The sequence below is a fragment of the Spea bombifrons genome, chromosome 1, assembly GCF_027358695.1.
Source record: "Spea bombifrons isolate aSpeBom1 chromosome 1, aSpeBom1.2.pri, whole genome shotgun sequence".
NCBI lineage: Eukaryota > Metazoa > Chordata > Amphibia > Anura > Pelobatidae > Spea > Spea bombifrons.
In genome coordinates this window covers 12026659-12048708 of record NC_071087.1, presented here as the reverse complement: position 1 = coordinate 12048708, position 22050 = coordinate 12026659, and the positions used below count along the sequence as shown (strand labels likewise).

Genomic DNA, 22050 nt, shown 5'->3' with positions numbered 1-22050 from the left:
GCTGAAAAACAGCGGTCCGCTTTTGATGTGTTTACTGACCCGGTAAAGTCTCGGATAGACAGCCCAAGCACCCCTCGTTATGACCCAAATCTCTCTGTCCACCTTTCCCCCCCTGATGCCCCTCAGAATGTTTGCTGGGTGTGAGGGTATTACAGTGTTCTACAGCCCTAAAAATCACAATATGCACAGAAATTGTAACCAATTTGGTTTCTAAATAAGACCTAAAACCCATGTGTCTAATGTCTGATATATACACACTATATGAACCAAAGTATTGGGACGCACCGCTTAACTATTGAATTCGGAGGTTTCAATCAGACCCGTTGCCACAGGGGTATAAAAACCCAATTCACCCATCCTCGTGCTCTCTGAATATTTCCCTACCTTGTCCGTCAACCACTTCCGCTTCTACGAACTTCCACCAAAATGATGAAGGTCTGGGGAGAGGACGCCCCTGAAAGCGTCAAGTCAGGGAAGAGGACGTCACCAGGACCGCTGCCATTTTGGCGGAAGTTCATGACAGGTTATGTCCGCGGAGATGCGAATGAAGATAGAAGATAAAAGAGAGAAGATAGAAAATGAACAAGAAGTTGAAGCGGAAAACATTTAAAAAGAGTGTGAGAGAGCGCGTGAACCAGAATGGAGTATGTGAAAGAGCGCGAGTGAAATCGTCCTGCAAATTTCAGTGGAAAATTCTAACCTTTTTGCTTAGTTTTCATCAGATTCGTATGAATCCGAATGCACCGGTCTAAACTACAACATGGAGCTAAAAACATAGGTTGAGAATCAAAAAATAAAGCAGTTTTCACATGACGTATCTAGAAGGCCAAAGACAAAGAATTGAGCAGGTTGTTTGTGCAGCCCGAGTACATCATACAAAAGGCCAGAAAGACGCATTACACAAAACGGTAAACACCGCTTTGAGAAAATGTGAACGTCCTCTCAAATTCAAACTCTTGTATCTTTCTAAGTTCTAAAACAGAACAAAAGGTCTAATCCACGACCTTACAATTTTAATTGTCCCAACATATCGTATAATGAATGACTGCTCTGTAAACGGAATAGTTGTCATTGGTCCAATATTGCAAACCGTCAACATTTGCTTTAAGTCCTCCGCAAAGCCGCCCTCCTACAAACTTAACATGACCTTTCCAATCACACACACACATCATATATGTTAATATACTCGTATATATACACACACACACTGGCAAGAGAGTAAATGAAACCTTTGGAATAACCTTTTTTTTGCATTAATTGCTCATAAAGTATGATCTGATCTACATTTAAGTCACACGTACAGACAAAAACAATGTGCTTAATCGAACACATAAGCAGTGATAATATTTCATGTGTGTATCGCACACACCCATTAAACACTCACAGCGCTGGTGGAAAACGTGAGTGAACTCTTGGATTTTATAAGTGGTGGAATCTCCTTTGGCAGCAAGAACCTCAAACAAACATTTCCGGTGGCTGCGGATCAGACCTGCATAACGTTCAGGAGGAGTTTTGGACCATTCTTCGTTACAGAACCGATTAAGCCGTATTCCTAGGAGGTCATTCCACAGCATCTCTAACGGGTTAAGGTCTGGGCTCGGACTCTGCCTTCTCCAAAAGGTGGATTTTCTTTTTTTGAAGTCATTCTGTAGAAGATTTGCTTTGATGTTTGGGGTCATTGCCCTGCTGCATTAGCCAACTTCTACTGAGCTTCAGCTGGCCGACATCCATCCTCACATTACCCTGTATGATACCTTGATAGACTTGGGAATTCATTGTCCCCTCGACAACGGCAAGCTGTCCAGGCTCCGAGGCAGCCCCAAATCATGATGCTCCCGTTGGGATGTTTTCAAGTTGGTACGCGGTGCCCTTTATATGCCATACCTAGTGCTCAACTTTAACTCCATCCAAAACGAAATCTATGGGCCAGTCCCCATGACCTACCAGCCTCATCATTCATAATAGCATTCCATGTTCAAGTGATTTAACCATCATCAATTAATCTTACACCTATGACTACTTGGAATATTATCTTATATAATGTATCTTGGGAACTAGGAAGACTTTAGCAAGTCCTACTGGCGAAGCCGTTTTGCAATTGAAAAGCAAACTTTCCCCCCATAATGTTTATAAAACGCCTGCATTATTTTGAGCCGCCCAAGAATGCTTTTCATAAATCCATTGGGAAAGGATTTCCGCTTTATTATATCATTGATACCGATAATGCCTTAGAAGATGAACATTTCCTTCCCACTGCGCTCAGATTCAATTCCAATACAATGTGAACATCTTAGGGGTTGTAAAGCTTTGAGACAGGTGCGGGGGGAGGAAGGCTTATGCGGTTTAAAGCGGTAGCAAAGTTTTTATTTTGCTCGAGTATCGAGGGTCACAGCCGGCTCCTCTACGGTCAGGGACCAGCTCTGCGCAGGAGGGGGCGAGAAGACGAACGAGAGCAATAGAGCATCTGCAGGTAAGTAAAGGAGTTAATTTCCGCTTACGTTACAACTGCGCAAACATTATAGGTAAAGCACGCTTAATGATTTTCACCAGCCCTTTGTTTTACCCGAGATCAAGGAAAGCTTTATATGCCTGTCCATGCATGTTTAAATTCCCTGACTGTTTAACCTCTACCACCTCTGCTAGGAGCCGCTCCACGTATCTAGCACTCTCTCAGTGTTGTGCTCTAGGAACACTGCTGTGCTGCAGGAGGTGCTAGGAAAACATGTTTATTTTCCGGCAGCCGTGTCGAAACTTGTTCAGATTTGGTTGCTGGGAACACACGGCCCGTAGGATCAGTTTCTTGGATATGTGATCGGTAAACAATCCACTAAGGGCTCCAATAACTATCCTTATGCAAACCATGGCAAGTCAGGAAGTCAGGCAGGGATTTCAGCTGTAAGAGTAGCACCTACCGCGTGCCTAATAATAAAGTCAGGGGAGAACATAAAGGAACTCTCTGGGTGACCCTGAGAATCTCCCCATTTACCCCAAAAGCTCCTACCACGGGAATGTAGAAGTTTCTGATGAAATAATGAAATGGGACACTAAGCCCCAATTTTTGTATGGTTCTAATACACACTTTTGCACTGACGCCAATGCAATTTACTGCTTGCACATCAATCCAAACACTAGTCTTCAGTATATGCGAGCCGACGTGCACTAGCGCACATGCGCGAGTGGCATACTTCGGTACGCTCCGCTGCTTCACAAAATAAGCGAACCCCTGTCTTTATATATATTTATATAAAGCCAGAGCATATTTGGCACTCTGTCTACTGCAGGACATAAAATACTCGCTACTGTAATACATATTTATTTTTACCCAGCCTCCTGTCAATCACACGTGCGCTTTTCAAGACTCTATACCAAATTCTTGAAACCACACAGAAAGAAGACAGACAGATGGGCCTCAATAAACTTGTATTTCCATTTTGTGGTAGAGTAAAACCACTGACCTCCGACAATGTCAAAGAACTGGAATTTAAATTCCGCGAAGGAATGAGAAAATGTAAAAAAAAAAAAACACACACACACACAAACAAAGAACATGTAAGTGAAGAATTCTGACAGCAAAATGACTCAATAGAGCAGCGCAGTCATTGCTGTGATGTCATATTTATAACAAAGGTCTTAACGAGGCTTCTCACCCCATTCTTGAAGTAGGTGTATAGCACTTTCGAACCATGATCCTTCCGCTTCTCATCCGAAGCCACCTCGTACTCTGCCTGTAGAGGAACAAGAGAATCGTCAGCAAAGCCCATTCGAGAACTCGGTAACAGGTGGCCGTGATTCACGAGGCTCGGGATTAATTACTACAGAGATGGAACGTTTTCCAGAGCAAACAAAATAAATATTGAAATTAAACACGGGAAACACCTCAAAGCCTCTGAAAAGTCCCCCCCCCACCAACGTTACTTCATCTGTCTGACACATGTAAAGGTGTTCCCAACATATTCCAGGTCCACGTCTTTCATGTAAAGGGCTACATTTAGACTCTAAAGGCCAAACGTAGAATAGTCTTGACCCTTACAGAACCACGATAACCTCTGCAGTTACAAGAAAGATTCTACACACAGAAGGTCACTAGAAGTTTATTTTAATCCCGATAATAGAAATATAAAAAGAAAAGAAATAGATAAAACTATGATGAAAAGCGAAGATGGAGCGTTTAGCAGAAGGTCCTAGCGTTTATAGAACCAACACAGAGAAAGATGGAGGGTTCCGTAAGCTTTCCGGAGAAAACGGTTCGACCTGAGGAGGCCCGAGGTCCGGAAAGCTTTGCGACCGTTCATCTTTTCCTATCTTGGCTCAATAAAAGTATAACCTTTGAGTAATGATTCTTCTTCTTTCCGGGGCAAACGCTTCCGGCCGAGGTTGGACAGAGGTTGGTGTGAATTTCCAAAATTTTCATAAATTTATCCAGCCTTAAAATCCCAAAGTGACTCCTGGAAATGGGACCGTCTGTGTGTCATTAAAATCTATTTCTGTATCATTCAGCAGGGTGCTAAAGATTACGTCATACACCGATAATAAAAGCCATCTGACGAGGGGTTAAATCATGGACGCTCCTATTACGTCTCCCAATCTGCGCCTAGAACATGTGGGCTGGGAAGCGTGAATTTGCTGCAGGGCCATGGAAGGGTTTATGAGCCGGAATCAACCCACTTTTAAACATTACTGGGATCAATTACCCCGGCGGGAGCAGATCGGTTCACACAAAGACAAATAGAAGAAAGAGACACGCTGTGGGTTTTAATAATATTTATTTAACTTTCTGGGATAAAGAAGGATTTTCTTGGATAAGTCGGATGGCTTTTGCCAAAGCAATGGTCAAAGTAGAAGGGGGCTCCCAAGCTGTAAGGGTGGGGGTTCTGAGAGCAGCCATGGCAAGTAATGATATTTTTAATGAATGGTAGTTGGGTGAAGCGGCAAACTACAAAGTCTACCAGAAGACAGACGCTAAAGGACTCCACTAGCGGCTCGGACTGGCAATCCAACAAACTGGGCAAATGGGTCTGGGCCAGATGGTGCCGGCTACTTACCTTCACTGGGCAGTTTGTGGGCAGCACACGCATGGTGCACGTATAACATGGAGCTGCGCGCATGTACGCCGTTTAGCCTGTGGCCCTAAAGTGCCAGGACCACATTTCTTCTCCAGTCGTGTCATGTTGGCATACACCAAAGACATTTTATATTGCGAATGTTTAAATAAGGCGCTTACCACGGCATCCAAGAACCCTCTGCATCTCTTCAGCTCCAGCCTGGTGTCGCAGAACTGTCTGAAGAGGAGCCTTCCTATCGGCTGCTTCTCGCACAGACTCGTGTAGTCTCTTTCTAGGCGAGGAGAGCAAAAAGATAGAAAACAACATTTAGAAGGAGAACGCAGCCTCAAAAAGAAGCAGCAGGGAGCGCACTCAACCCCACACCCAGCTGGATGCCCAGATAACCCACGGAGGTGACCTTCACCTCATTTAATCTACAATACACAGACGTCACTCGTCTCTGCTGGGATTCGGAATTAGTTAAAGATCACTCCTAATAGCCCACTCAGAATCAGTGGCCACCCAAACTATAGATCATCCTAACGGTGCGCTATAAGCATCTGTGATATACATCATGAGAGTCATGGGAGTTGTACTACTAAAAGCCGGAGTTCGTCCACGAAGCCACCTATCCCCGTTAAAGTGTTTTATTTGAGAAATAGGCCCATTAACCCTTTCGTACGTTTCGATTAATATATTCCTGGAATGCATAGCGGATGCTTTGCGTGTGATGGTATTTATGTCAGACACAGAGCGTATTCAGCATCCAAAAGGCTGCCGTATTTCATATACACACAGATACAGAAACATGCGCTGTATATACGACGAGCATTCCAAACGTGGGCAACGTATCTCACAGAGCGACCGCGGGAAGAGGCTGCCGGATCCAACGTCAGCGCTCTCATCACAGGCCGTTTCGACTCTTTAAATATTTAAAGCGCTCTCTGTGATGCCGGATCCATTACTCCTGGATTATTCTCGGGACCCCGGTGAGCCAGCCCAGCAAACGGCATCCAGCCGCACGTCGATGGAAAAAACGACGGGGCGGCTCAGCACTACAAGACATATAGAAAGCGTCGGTATTAATGAACTGCTTTCTGTAAGACAGCCGGGTATTGGCCCGATTTAAGGTAATTGATTTAAACAAAAATGGAAAAAAAAGCCGCAGTGACGCGGAGCTTCAGGACATGATGCGCAAGAATGGAAATAGAGATACGCTACCGGATGCTACCCCGTGTATAACCTCCAATTTGCCCACCAAAATGGACTTATAATACAACTCTATACTTTTCGCACCAGACCCCCCTCCTTTAAATTGTCAGGTCCCGTGAACAGTACCCCTAATTATTTAATGCAATGTAGAAGCCCAGATAGACCCCTACACCCAGAAATGAGTGCGCATGAGGTCATACAGCACGTGATGTCAGAACGATACCACTTCCTCTCCATGGGCAAGCGGTTAGAAGGATGACTCTTTTTAGCCCTACCTTAATACTATAAACCCATTGATAGAAGATGAACTATATGATCACATTCTTCCTTCACACGAGACATCTGGTTCAGATTACAGAGTACGGATCTTGGGAAAAAGTAAACAGAGATGGCGTCTCCGATACGAGATAGTATTAACTTATTTATTTAGAGAAGGGTTAGCGGTCTTCTTTCACTATAGAGTAAAGCAGATGTGACGTGGAAAACAAACCCAGGATCATTCAAAAAGAGACAGCGCTGAAAGTTTATAACAAGCGTATCGTAAGAGAGGCGCCGCAAATACAATGTATCAAAAAACCATATAATTCTTACTAAGATTATACACATTAAGACATTGGATACTTGGCTTATTTAAAAAAAAAAAGGGAATTCGGATTGAGAACAAATATTGTTTTTATTATGATTTTTTATTTTATTCTTTTAAAAATGAAGCCGTCAGCTCATCGGATGAGAGTTTTGTTTTTTTTTTAAATCTCTAGCTTCCTTTTATTTATTTTTTTAAAAAAATCCAAGTATTGTTTAATATTTTCTAAAATTTTACTTTAGAAAAAATATAAAAAAAAAAAAAGTATATCAAATTACTTTCTTTCCTAAAATTGTCTTTGTCCTCACCCTACCTTTACAGAAAGCAATTTATATTTTTATTTAGCACTAACAGATGGTCCTGGCGCTTCCAGGTTTACAGTATAACGAAAGCTGTCAGAACCCATTTACTTCTACTAAAGAGAAGCAAGAAGGGCCGCTCTGCTAAGCCATACTGCATACAGCATAAAGGTGCCGAAACATAGAAACTGGTGTATTTGTAAATAAAATATTCTCATTTGCTGAGAGTTTGCGGCAATTTTCTTTTGTTTGATTAATTTGGGGATTTGGTCGCCCAGCCCATACATACAAGCCCCTCAAGTCTTAATATGTTTAATTATTAGGGATTTTTAAGTAGGGCTGCAACAACTAATCGATAAAATCGATAATAATCGATAATGAAATTCGTTGGCAACAAATTTCATTATCGATTAGTTGAATCGATTATTATCGATTATAAAATGAGGGTTTTTTCAGAGCAAACGCTCTGAAAAATCCCCCTCATTATATAATCCGTTTAGTCTGACTCACCGTCACACAGCAGCAGCTCCTACTTACTCCCCCTCCCTGTAATCACTGTGACAACTGGCCCCGCCCCTTCCTTCTCCAGGCCAGAACCACATGGCTGTGACACTCATCTAACTGTAAGTATATATATATATAGTGTATATATATATATATATATATATGGGCTACTGAAAGTTAGGGGAGGTGGGGGTTAATTTAGGGGCAGTTATGGTTAATTGGGTGTTTAGGGTTAATTTAGGGGCAGTTATGTTAATAGGGTGTTTAGGGTTAATTTAGGAGCAGCTGTGGTTAATGGGGTGTTTGGGGTTAATTTGAGGCAGTTGTGGTTAATGGTGTGTTTAGGGTTAATTTAGGGGATGCTGGGGTTAAGGGGGTGTTAAGGGTTAATTTAGGGGCAGTTATGGTTAATGGGGAGTTTAGGGTTAATTTAGGGGAATCTAAATCCTGGGGGCAGTGAAGTGACATATCTGGGGGTATAAGGCATATACAGTATATAAGGCATATGTGGGGAGGGCAGTGTGGCATGTCTGGGGAGGACGGAGTGGTGTATCAGGGTATATAAGGCATATCTGGGGGTAGAGAAGTGGCATGTCTGGGAGGCAGGGTGGCATGTCTGGGGAGGATGGAGTGGGGTATCAGGGGATATAAGGCGTATCAGGCACAGTGGCAGATGTGGGAGGCAGCGTGGCATATGTGGGAGGCATTGTGGAGTGGCAGGTGTGGGAGGCAGCATGGCGTGGCATATGTGGGGAGGGCAGGGTGGCATGTCTGGGGAGGATGGAGCGGTGTTTCAGGGGGTATAAGGCGTATCAGGCACAGTGGCATGTGGGGGGTAGAGTGGAGTGGCAGATGTGGGAGGCGGCGTGGAGTGGCATATGTGGGAGGCAGCGTGGAGTGGCAGATGTGGGAGGCAGCGTGGTGTGGTATATGTGGGAGGCAGCGTGGAGTGCTGTGGTAGTCAGCGTGGCATATGTGGGGGGGCAGCATGGCATGTCTGGGAGGCAGCATAGCAAGCCTGGGCTCAAATGTGCATATATTGGGGGGCTGGTTGGGAAATAAAGACAAGAAATGTATTATCAAAGTTTTTTTATTCTGCTGTTTGTATTTAACATCATTTGTTTAGTAAATTATTTTAAATAAATGAAAAATTTACATTCATTTTTTTTATCCGATTAATCGAAAAAATAATCGGCCAACTAATCGATTATTAAAATAATCGTTAGTTGCAGCCCTATTTTTAAGCATGTACCGCTTTTCTGCCTCCAGTGTAATCAAGGTCATTTCTATACATATACACACACACATACGTGCACACACATGCACACAGCACCATTCCATACTGCACTGTAAAATACACTTTTTTTGGGGGGGGGTTAAAGGATTTGCTTTAACATAAGATCTATAAGCTGTGAAGCTTTACTGTCTCTTTCATACACGTGTTTAAATACGTAATACTTCTACAAACACACGCTCTCTGGCTGCCGGTACGAGAGAGGCTCTGTCTGAGATTCCCGCAGGGGAGCTCGCGGGATGAATGGACTTCCCGTGTGTGATTTACACGTTGGCTTGCGTAAGGTCTTTACTTTACATTTTGTATACAATACAAACCGTTTCAGAGCGCAGTGCATTAGTGAGGAAAGCATTTCCCCCCCCGTGTGATCTTTAGAGGTCACTATAGATGAAGCGAGTTAATGTTTAAGTTCACCTATTCATGGAGGAAGGTCACGATGGAATTATTCACTCACCTGCCATGTAGCAGCAAGTGAAACTGGTTAAGTACTATTGATCCAGTTTAATGCCCCCTGGATTACAGCATAAAAAAAATAAAATACGTAAAGCGCACACACGCACTCCGTGTGTATATTTGGCAGGCATGGCCATCATTAGGACGTAAGACTGAATCAACAGAATAAATCTTTGGTCCCTCCAGGAGATTCGCCGAGATACTTGTGAAGACTCGTTCCTCGCAGATCAATGGCGTGAGCTCTGCGGGTAAAGAAACCAACAGCCAGACCACAAAGTCTGCTCGGAACCTGCAGAGCCATCACAAAACACATTCTCTCATTAAACAGAGGATAAAAGCATCCTATATGCTGCGGTAATATTTAGATTATATATAACCCCCCCCTCCCAAAACAAGATGAACCATACAATGGTGAGCCATAATTTGTCAGAAGCTTCAACTGCGTTAGGAAACCCATATGGGTCTGAAGGAAGTAAAGGGAAAAAATATCTGTAAATACACTAGTTTCCAAAAATATTTTTAAGCTGAGCTGAGTTTTTGTTGGTATATTAATAATATGCGTCTTCTGCAGCTGGTCCAGCCAAAAATCTATGAAAGCTGTTAACATTCTGATGGTAATCTAAGCCCGGTACTTAGAAAGACATTAGGAGACGTTCCATTATTTCTCCTTTAGTGCAACATAATGATATTCATCGGTATATGTAAACTCCAACAGGAAAATACTCTTCAGCCATTATAAATTGCGCTGCTCCAAATGTCACAGACAAGCATTTGTACGTCTCTCGTTCTGCCGGCAAAAGTATGCACGCGTCACTAGCCAACGTGTGACTGATTTAGTAATGGAGGTTGACTGGAAAAGTACTTCAACGCAGCATGTCAGGTCAGACACAAGTGAACATTAAGGTATAGAAGAAGGTTTTCCCAAATAGAATGATAGATTAGAAGCTCACCTTATGACCATGGGAGCAGTCAAACTTTTTTTTTTTTTTTTTTTTTATCAAGGCCGGCGTTATTATTTCTCCTCACCTCCCTCGTCTCCCCTAACGCTGCCGATTGCTTTTGATTTAAAATATTAAAAGCCAGACGCCATTTATCATATTTGCAAGGGTCAGATCTAGATTTATCTTTCGCGTGTCATTGCAGGAAGGACTAGCCCCTTGCTCTGGTATCTATTTACATTAAAATAAACCGTGCTGTTGACAGTGGTGTATTTATGGGGGGCTTTGTCTTAGGTCTGACCCTGGGTAGACCCCCCATCTGTCTCTCATGACCTATCTTGAGAAGGATCTTGGGCTGAGCATTTTATTTGTCAAGTACCAGCTCCACCTGGGAAAGGATGCCAGAGGGAAAAGATACACTGACCATACAGTCTCTCTGCAAACACTGCTTCCGCAAGAGAGGGGTCTTCCTTCCGGGATGAGAGGGGTCTTCTTTCTGGGATCCCACACCACCCAGCACAACTGTATTCCCGCAAGCAGTGCAGCAAATACATAAATTGCACTGCAGCAAGCAACGGACCCTTGCCACCAGGAATGAATGTGGTTCCTCCTTTTATCATCATACCTGGGGAAGTTCTAATACCCCAATTGTGGTGTTCATGGAAACCTTGACTTGTCAATTAGAGATGCACTTATTTTTATCACCTGCATTCAAGCAGGGATCATCCATTAAATGGGAGCAAAAGCACCGTTTGGAGCCAACTCCTTTCTATTCTTCACTGATCATAGATAATACTTACGGGCCGTGCAACGCTGAGAATCTGCCCCTTCACCCTGAGATCGGGGCAGAAACCCTGAGACTACGGGTCAAATCCTGAGAGTCCACAGGTATGATCATCATCAATAGCCGAGGACATTGAGGCAGATCATTTAGCGAGATGCTTACAGTCAGGATGTGGGCTTACAATCCATATACATGTTAAAGCAATTTAAACATGCACAGGACCCGGATAAGGCTAACCGGAACATGGCGGGACAAGACCAAAGACCAAACAAGTCCTCGGAGGGTTCTGGCTGATTAAAGCGAGTCCTCTGGATATGACTGAGCATTCAGGGTGGGCAGTCGCTACAAGATCGCATGATTATATATTTTTTTGTTCAATCGTGTAAAACACTAAACAATTTCAAGATATTACAGCGAAGGCATTAACTCGTACGTCTAACAGGGAACTTTCTACCAATAAAGTCAAAGACGATCGGAGTAAAACGTGAAAGAATCTGGATTGAGCGCAGAAATAAATATAGCCTGAATTGTTTTGGGGAAAAGAACTCCTACATTCTCCCCCTTGTGAATTTTCAATTTTTTTTTTGGTCCAGACATACAGATGCCAAAAGCAAGGTCAAATAATTCCACGGAACTAGTCTGAGCGCAGAAAAAAAAAAAAAAAAAAAAAAGCGCGGGTACCCGGAGTAAATTAAAACCATCGTTTGTGTGCAAGTTCACACAACAGAGGGTTCTCAGTGTAACCGCTACGCATATTTTTATGAGTTCCCATCTGCAGCCAAACATATGCTCTTAAAGATATGTCAGCGTATAAACATGAATGACGCAAGCCGTCGGTACGAAGCGGAGTAATTGGAGGATAAGAGAGAGCGGCCTCAGAAACAGATGTGAGCACTTATTAACTTAAAAAAAAACGGGGAAAACAGTTAACCCCTTTCTCTTCTGTTAGCGGCGAGAACGATCGGAACACGAATAAACCGTCTGGACAGGAGAACATACGGCACTCTGGTTTTCTGCAGGGAACAGTAACATTTAGTCTAAGCCCGAATATATTACTTTACGCCAGTCGGTGATGTTTATTTGGAAGGCGAGAATATAAAAAAAACCACCAAGAAAGAATTTCAGCTCGGCAATAAACTAAAACACACATTACTTATTACGTATGAGAATTACACATAAACCCGCGCTCCCATAAAGTTTGTGTGTTTATTTTTTTTTTATTTTTTTTTATTTTTTAAGCGAGACGGGGTGCCCAGCTCACTCTTTTGGCCCTCCACATGGAGCTTTGCTCTCCCCTATAGGGAGAATGATGTCCCCATTTATTTAAGAATATTTTAGGTCAACTAATAAAGCATGAAAAAAAAAGATCTATAATTTTTGTCACAGGTTCTGCCAGAAAGTTTGTTCTTTCACAAGAAATAGAGTTGCTCTTTGGAGAACGTGTTACCTCTCATAACCCGGAAACGAAAGAATGAAACGAAAGGGCCTTCGTGTGTTAAATTGCTTAATCATTTATTTATTTTTTAATTATTTTTTAGACATACAAGGGGCAGGCAATATTTTTTCTCTTCAGATAACCGCAGCGATTTTAGAAAGACAAAAAACACATTTAAGCTATATAGGCACCCAAAACTTTAAATCAACTCAGATGTATGACTACAATTCCCACTATACACAACATAACTTTTTTCTTTATGGGGGGGTAACGGGAGATGTAGTTCTTTAATGGCTAGGGGAGGTAATTGTGATATAAGTTTTTATACCGTATTTCCCAGGTATTCTGGAGCGAGCCATATTATATATTATATACCTTCCTAACTCCTAAAGGTTCCTCCTTATAGAAATGTTGGCCTCCAATGTCTAGCAGCTCCCATCACTCATTCTCCTTCTTACAGTAATGAGAAAAAAAAACTCGCTAGATCATGCTTTATATAGCAATAATGAAATCCATGTCTAATAATTTCATCTTTATACATGTTAAAAAATGCTATAAATAAAATCCAAAAGTGCCAAAAAAATAAATAAATAATAGCAAGTAACAAAAAAGGAAAGAAATCTATTGCTAAAATTTGTGATCGATTTTCCTATGTATTATACGTATGAATATTTCTTCATTTCGTACATAAGAATATATGTTTAGTACTTATATGTTAAACAAAAATATACATTTGCTTATTGTTCACTATTGTTTGTATTAAACATTTCTAAGTATCTGAAATAATTGGAATTTTTTTGATATCACATACAGGGATCTAGATATTTCACGATTATAAAACAGAAAAAGAAAAAAACTGCAGAAAAAGCAGTTTCAACAAAATATCCCCCCTGCTCACAGAATAACATTTCTAACCTAAACAATGGGTCAGTTTAAACTGGTTTACTGCAAGCGAGTTTAAAATAAAGAAAATTATTATTTTGGCAACAGCGAGTAAATATAATAACTGAAAGTTAATATGGTCCTGGATTAGATTTATATTCTGCAAATCCGGCAATCTGCAAAAAAATAAACACATTCCACAAAAGGCTTCGTTAAGAGGTTCATACCAAACCAGAGGTCATTTCTGCAATTCCAGCTTTCCACGGAAGAAAACTCGGCTACAAAACATTGCAGAAAAATTACAAAGTTCCACTATATGCTCCTAAAAACTAATTCATCTAAACCAGGATCATTTCACAATCTGGGGCTTGTTTATAATAAATTATACATATACGCACACTAATTATATATATTATATTTCATTTTTTTTTTTTTAAAACAAAGCATCCTAGATTTGTGCAAAAAAAAAAAAAAAAAGTTTCAATGATGCAGCTGAAGCATGGCGGGGTCACATCGTACCCCCAGGAAAGGCATTACTGATCTAGCTGGAGGTAGGAGAAAAGCACTTGGCCCAACAGGCCTCCTGAACGGGGCAGAAGCTGATGGCGGAGACTCGTGCAGACATTTATCGCTTTCACCAATAAAAAGTTGTTAAATTTATACAGCATTGGGGCGAGTTTTATAAAGACAATACCTTAAGTGGATTTGCACCAAAAAAAAAAAAATATATAAAGGGAACGCAATCCCGTCACTTCACATGCGGAAGTTAACGCTGTGTTTTTTTGTTTTTGCTCAAAAATCGAATACAACAGATTCATGGCCGTAAAGCTGGGAGGCAGTTCCACTTATCTACCCCCCTCACAGTAAAGTAAGTCTGGGACTAGTGTTAGATTAGGACCTCTCGTCGTAACATTTTTCCTCCTTTGCACTTTGTTACTTCCCTTTCTGTGTTTAAACGTTTCTTGTTCCGCTTCACAGGTCTCCTTTTCGGTCGCACTCTGGAAATCTCAGCTGCAAAACCAGTAGAGCAACTGGGGTCCTCCACCCTCAAACATTTTTACCCCGTTTCTGCTCCTATAAATCCCCCGCGCAACAAATAAAAGGTATAAAATCCCCCTCTAGTGACAGCGCTGGTTCCTGGACACCTCCGATGACACAGAAGGCCACCCACCCTTCGATGGTCATCTTAGGACTGTTCGGGTTCACTTATCGTTTAGACAGATAAAGGACTCGGCCTATTAAACTTTGGGGCTTACAAAAGGGGGGGGGGCCTGGGGCGCTTATCTTGTGGCTGTTACATGTCTGTTTTAGATAGTTCCTGAATGCGTGGCTCTGGAAGGTACCAGGAGGAGAATACCAGGTGAAAGAAGCTACATTGTGGCTACATTGTAATGAAATAAATCCTAGGTTTGTATTTTTCATGGCTGAGAGAAAATGGGTCAGGTGGGCGAGATCTAAGAGATCCAGGTGTAAGCGAGTTGAATGGAATTTTAGCGCTTATCCACCAAACAGAAGATCACCAATTTCACTCGGAATTAAGAAGGGCAGGCGCCACAGAGTGGCTGAGCTGGCCCTGCATAATGTATAGGTAACTAATCAGTGACGAGGTGGCTCTGGCACTTTAAGGCCAGGGGCTGCCGGATAACACAAGTGCAGCCACAGGCAAGTACTTGGAGCTGTTGGCAGAGGGTTGCGGGGCATTTGCCAGATGGCCGGTCTGGGCCTGGGGACTATACGTTCAGCAGAGTCAGTTTGGACCTTGGTAGAGCTTCATAGTGAAAGCAGGGTTGAAATATTGAACTCTCATCTGAGCAGCAAACAGAAACTTACATTACATCTGAAAAAAAGAGACCTCCGAGGCCTTGAACGCTTATGTGACCTTATACTTTACTCTATGAATGCTAATGTGAAACCACTAAAAATGTTTCTTGGCTTCTACAGAGGCCAACATATGGGTTTATATGTTTAATGAAAGAAAAACAACACACACACACGTTTCCAGCCCTTTCCACGTATGTTTACATGTAAATACAGCTCCTCGACCGGCTTTCAAACGATGCACAAACATACATGTGTACAAAGCAATCTGCAGTAATAGGATAAGTGCTTGTTTATGTAAACGCATTAGTGATAAAATCTCGGGCTAACTGCTTCGGAGTTTCCTCTTTCACAACCCCCGGTCAGGTCACCTCATTCCAGCCGCTACGTACACCGCTACAGTCCTTGTCTGTCTATATACCACATAAGTCAAACGGACCTAGCAGGGACCTTATCAATTCGGGACACCAGACTTATCACACAGTTCGGCAGAGAACGGGATCGTGGTGGGCTTCTTCATTCACCAGAGTGGGTGACTGCAGAAGAGTTGCAGCTTCAACTCACTGACCGCTATTTATTATGAGGGTCAGGCCCAGTACGTTTCTCCTGCAAGAAGGGCCGAGCTGGCCGGATAATGCAGTTTACGTTAAGTCATCTCATCCATCTAACTATCCACCGTAGAGGGCCAGCCCTTCTTGCAGCAGTTCAATGGGATGGGATATTTGTATACCAGATTGAAGCTGCAACTTTCCTGCTTTGGTAGATGTATAAAAAAAATAAAATAAAAAAACATTTACAGGGTTGTAAAATACTTGTTAACTAATCAGCAGATGACGGTATTAACGGGAAACCTCAGCAACCGTCATGACTAATATGCCATTAAAAGTGAGTTTATTGATATAGTTTTTTTAAAGTGCTAATCATTGCTTATTAGCCATTTGTACATGTTCTAGATGCCATCTCAGCCCAGTCTACTAGACAAACCCCCAGACTCCTCTTACTGCCTGTAGCAAGCAATAGAATGCCTTAGTCTTAATCCCCCTGCCATAAAGCATCAGCTCAGTGTGGGGTTTGAGCAGGAAAGTCACCCAAAATATCACATGACTGACAACAATGGCCGCCTCCAGGTCTGCTAATAAAAGGATGTTTACCAAAATAAAAACAAATTCTCTTCAATGACAGAACGCATTACTGCAAATAGAACCGCACAAAAATATTTACTAAATCCCAACCGGCCTGCATTTAAAAGACGTGATGTGAAAGGCACGAAGCCTCCACCCCTCCTGCGATTCTCAGACAAGTTAGAACGATATCACGATACACGCAGGCCAGTGAGAAGGCACGTGTGGTAAACCTCACGGGACGGGGCATGTTCTGAACGTTGGCACGTAGATCCCCAAGGCAACTAAATACCGATAATGGTGAGCGGCAGAGAAACGCGTTCTGCTGTAACCCACGCTCGTTAAAAACGCATACAGCCCGCGGCTTCTCCACGTTAAGGGGCAGCTCAACCATGCCTTGTTCTAGACAATTTCTTTATTTATGCGGCACCAACAGACACCTCCGAGCTTTACACGTATATATAAAAAATGCCAGATGTTAGTACATACCTCCCCACAGTCCCAGTTTTCATGGGACAGTCCATTGTGGGGTGGGGGGGCGGGGCGGGGGGTCCTTCAATCTCCCGTTCCAGCCTACAGAGTCAAATCAATGGAGGTATTTGCTGTCACTAGGGCTGCAACTAACGATTATTTTAATAATCGATTAGTTGGCCGATTATTTTTTCGATTAATCGATTAATCGGATAAAAAAAAATGAATGTAAATTTTTCATTTATTTAAAATAATTTAATAAACAAATGATGTTAAATACAAACAGCAGAATAAAAAAAACTTTGATAATACATTTCTTGTCTTTATTTCCCAACCAGCCCCCCAATATATGCACATTTGAGCCCAGGCTTGCTACGCTGCCTCCCAGACATGCCATGCTGCCCCCCCACATATGCCACGCTGCCCCCCCACATATGCCACGCTGCCTACCACAGCACTCCACGCTGTCTCCCACATCTCCCACATCTGCCACGCCACCTCCCACATCTGCCACGCCACTCTACCCCCCACATGCCACTGTGCCTGATACGCCTTATACCCCCTGAAACACCACTCCATCCTCCCCAGACATGCCACCCTGCCCTCCCCACATATGCCACGCCATGCTGCCTCCCACATCTGCCACTCAACAATGCCTCCCACATATGCCACGCTGCCTCCCACATCTGCCACTCCACGCTGCCTCCCACATCTGCCACTGTGCCTGATACACCTTATATCCCCTGATACCCCACTCCATCCTCCCCAGACATGCCACCCTGCCTCCCAGACATGCCACTTCTCTACCCCCAGATATGCCACTCTACCCCCAGATATGTCTTATACACCCTGATACACCACTCCGTCCTCCCCAGACATGCCACACTGCCCTCCCCACATATGCCTTATATACTGCATATGCCTTATACCCCCAGATATGTCACTTCACTGCCCCCAGGATTTAGATTCCCCTAAATTAACCCTAAACTCCCCATTAACCATAACTGCCCCTAAATTAACCCTTAACACCCCCTTAACCACAGCATCCCCTAAATTAACCCTAAAGACCCCATCAACCACAGCATCCCCTAAATTAACCCTAAACACACCATTAACCACAACTGCCTCAAATTAACCCCAAACACCCCATTAACCACAGCTGCTCCTAAATTAACCCTAAACACCCTATTAACATAACTGCCCCTAAATTAACCCTAAACACCCAATTAACCATAACTGCCCCTAGATTAACCCTAAACACCCCACTAACCATAACTGCCCCTAAATTAACCCCCACCTCCCCTAACTTTCAGTAGCCCAAACATATATATATATATATATATATATATATATATATATATATATATATATATATATATATTACATACATATATACATATATATATATATATATACACATATACTTACAGTTAGATGAGTGTCACAGCCATGTGGTTCTGGCCTGGAGAAGGAAGGGGCGGGGCCAGTTGTCACAGTGATTACAGGGAGGGGGAGTAAGTAGGAGCTGCTGCTGTGAGACGGTGAGTCAGACTAAACGGATTATATAATGAGGGGGATTTTTCAGAGCGTTTGCTCTGAAAAAACCCTCATTTTATAATCGATAATAATCGATTCAACTAATCGATAATGAAATTCGTTGCCAACGAATTTCATTATCGATTATTATCGATTTTATCGATTAGTTGTTGCAGCCCTAGCTGTCACAACACAAACTTACACCGCAGCCCCAACATGGGCACCTCACGATGCTCTGCAGCCGAGTGCATGTACGGTACGATGGTGACCATGGCGACAATGGCTGTAGCACCATTGGGGGGCACATTTCTGGCACTAGTCAGCTCCTCACAACACACCCCAAAACTGGTTTGGACACTTGAAGCGTAAGGGATATGTTGGACTCAAAAGGTGCAGCTGATCCGTCACCTAGAGCTTACAATCTAAAGCCGAGACGATCGATTCTAAAGATACAAGACCAGAATTGAGCTTGAGATCTACCCCACCCTGTAAGAAGCCCCCCCGAAAAACAAAACAAACCCCCGAAACAAAACATATGGCAGAAACCTCAAAACCACATATCCGTCAGCTTCCATTCACATGAAAACGCTGCTAATTTGTAATAAACGTCCCCACTTGCCTGGAACGGGAAACACCAAAGAAAAAGAACCCTGGGATACCCGATGGAACAAAAAGGAAATATTCCTCGATAATAAAAGATTTTCACCGTTTCCATGACATCACTGAAACGTTTGCTTCTAAGAAGGTTCGTTTTGTAAAACGCTGGCATGCGAGGAGAGACACACTGACTGCAAACATCACAGAGTATATTGTTGCTTAATGTTACGGAAGTCGTGCTACTTTGCCAATCCAGGCCGATATGAGGCTGTCCCCCAGGGGCCGTAATTACATTACTTACAATCTGCCCAAGGCCCTTGCGCTGTACTCACCGATCGTGCGCCGGAGCTCTTCACATTGACTGATATGTGGCAGTTTCAGCATCTCCTTCCATTTCTTGCTACGGCCATTCTTCTTGCCACCACCGCCTGTAACAGAACGAAAAGAGCCCAACATTAGACACGGAGCGCATGGCGGTAAGAGGAGATAAATAAACTATGGATCTAACCCAAAAGACCCCAAACGCCTAGGAATTCAGACACGGCCCCCCATTAGCGGTAAACGTGAGGATCAGAGAATATAAAACCGCAGCAGGCCCAGGCATCGTCACTCAATTATGACCACGACGGCGTGGGAACCAGATAATGCCAATAGCCTAGAGCTACAGAAAATGCCACCGGGGCAATAACGCATACAAGAAATGCAATGAATGGGCAGCTGACCGTTTAACATTATTTACTGGTGGAATAAGAGTTCATTCAGAAGGCTCCAGACAACTATTTAGACAGACGGGGGAAAAGCATGAGGGGAGAGAATTACACCTGTAGGAGGGAGAGAGAACGGTAGAACACAAGTAAAACGCAAAAGCGCCACAGACCCTAAGGGGGCAACATGTTGGGCAATACTCCCCATTTTGTTTTATATAAAAAAAAAAAAATTATATATATATATATATATATATATATATATATATATATATATATATATATATATATATATATATATATATAGTGAAGGAACAATAAAGTTGTTAAAAATAACAAAACAAAAAAAAACTCACAGACTGCTGCGGGTGAATATAAAGACCAATGCAGGGTGGTGGCTTCCCCTTTATTTCACTGCAGGGAGCTTGCCCTGGTCCACAGAAAGTATTGTAAGGCCTAATAACGTACCCCCAACAGGGTCTGGGTTTGTGGCTAGAGGCAGAGAGGGCATGGCCAGAACCAGGTGGGCACGTCCAAGACCATCTACCCAACGAGCCACATCACTCAGCTTCAAGGTGTGGAGAGGAGGCCACGTGGGTGCGAAAGCTGACTTAACTACTGACCGACTACTTGGGGAAGTCAGAGGATCTCCCAAAAACTGGCCTATGACCCCCCCACTGCCTTTGAAAGAAGGAGAATGGGGACTGCGGGACAGTTTTTTTTTTTTTTTTTTTTTTTTTTTTTTTTTTTAAGAAGGGTCTGGGTTTAGCAAAGGACAGATCCTTCATAATCACTCCGGCATAGAGCCAAGAGTTCATCCTGCAAAAGCTTCATATACAAGCTGCAGTTTCCCTAAACCTTTTTGCACATCTGAATCTGTTTATGAATTCCTGCCGAGGGCATATAGTGGGCTGGGGCAGCAGATAACTGGAGGATGGGGTAAATCGCCCTCTTAGGGCCCTACGCCCTACCGTGTGCTCCTAGTCAATGGGGAGAGCTCCCTAACTTGGCCGTGTACACCAAGGAACACCGCGCCGGCTTGGCACAGACTCCATAGACTGCAGTTAAAGGCAGACAGCACCTTTTAGAAGACCCCCGATGACAGATGAGCCAGTAGATTTCTTTCTTAAATGACAAACATCCGTAACATCTACGTAAGCGACTGCCCGTGGGTTAAATAACGCTCAGTGCGCTTCCTTCCAAGGGTTAAACAGTCTTCATAGAGAGAAGGAGCGCCTCTGCATTAAGGAGGTCTCCTCTCTCACAGAAACCGTATCATTTACATTCAGCCGACCGCTTTCCCGAGCCATGCCAGTAAAAGCATTATAGCGTGTCCGATGCCAAGTAATCCGCGGGGGGCGAGCTAGTCCCTGAATGACCCCTTATTGTTCAATTGAGAAGCACTTCAGACTCCGCCGCTTCTTAACCCCTTAATGACAAAGCCCGTACATGTACGGTCTCAAAATGCATTGCTTTCTATGGGTTTGGGGACCGCCCATTGTCCTTAAGGTGTTAAACACGCTCCTTAATACATCTAATCAATCTCTGTAACCCTTCGTGGCACATATCAAGCCGAATTAACGCTGTGGCCCCAGGGTTAAGTATTTTATACAGTTTATTATTTATTTTTTTTCATTTTGGAACCAAAGAATGTATTAAAAAAATACTTTAATATGCATTTTTATTAGGTTGGATGGGGGGCTGCCGCTTTCATATTAAGGACACCAGCCACTATGGATGCCTTGGTTTAGAGGCAGCGTATTTGCCGCTAACACCTTTAGGTGCTCGTCATCCGACGAGAAAAACGATAAGGGGCACACTGGCCATGGAACCTCTTTTGAAGCCGAGTCGTCTATCGGCCTAAACTAGTTTTAGGAGTTATTGCCCAAGACTACCTTCTATCCCCAGCCAGAAACCCCGCAGGTCCTTCCGCATCAGGCAACTAAATAAACAGCAAATATCGGACTCTCAAAACACACGAGAACCGACCCCTTTAAAGAGACAGGGATCTCCAGACATACTAGACAGGGCTTCCATTATCAGGAGCGTCTTTTCAACTTTTTCCCTTCGAGACAGAAAGAAAATAAGCTAGAAGTTCAGGGAGCGCCGGTGTGTGCAGGTGCGCCAGCCGGCCAGAGAAACGCAGCATGGTCCGCGGCCGCGATTATGTCTTTAACATAGTTTAGGATTTAAAACGCCTCCTTCTTTAATAGAGTCGAACAAACCCGCATTGAATTCGCTTCTTCCAAATGACGAGAAGCCAAGTGTAACAAGGTACAAGACCCGGGATGACAGAGGCAAACAGTGATCATCCGGCAGCGGCTGCCAAAACACACACACGCCACTTCGCAGACCTTCAGCTCGCCACACCACGGAA

General features: G+C 43.2%; 1 protein-coding gene across 1 annotated transcript in view; it reads right to left on the bottom strand.

The window, feature by feature from the left end:
* Positions 1-22050, bottom strand: part of GRK4 (G protein-coupled receptor kinase 4) — a 67379-nt gene that overhangs the window by 18323 nt on the left and 27006 nt on the right. Inside the window, exons 2-4 of the mRNA XM_053458212.1 lie at positions 19302-19397; positions 5222-5334; positions 3648-3725 (exon numbers count right to left, since the gene is read on the bottom strand). Coding sequence (XP_053314187.1) covers positions 3648-3725; positions 5222-5334; positions 19302-19397 — 287 coding nt within the window. The remainder of the gene's footprint in view (positions 1-3647; positions 3726-5221; positions 5335-19301; positions 19398-22050) is intronic.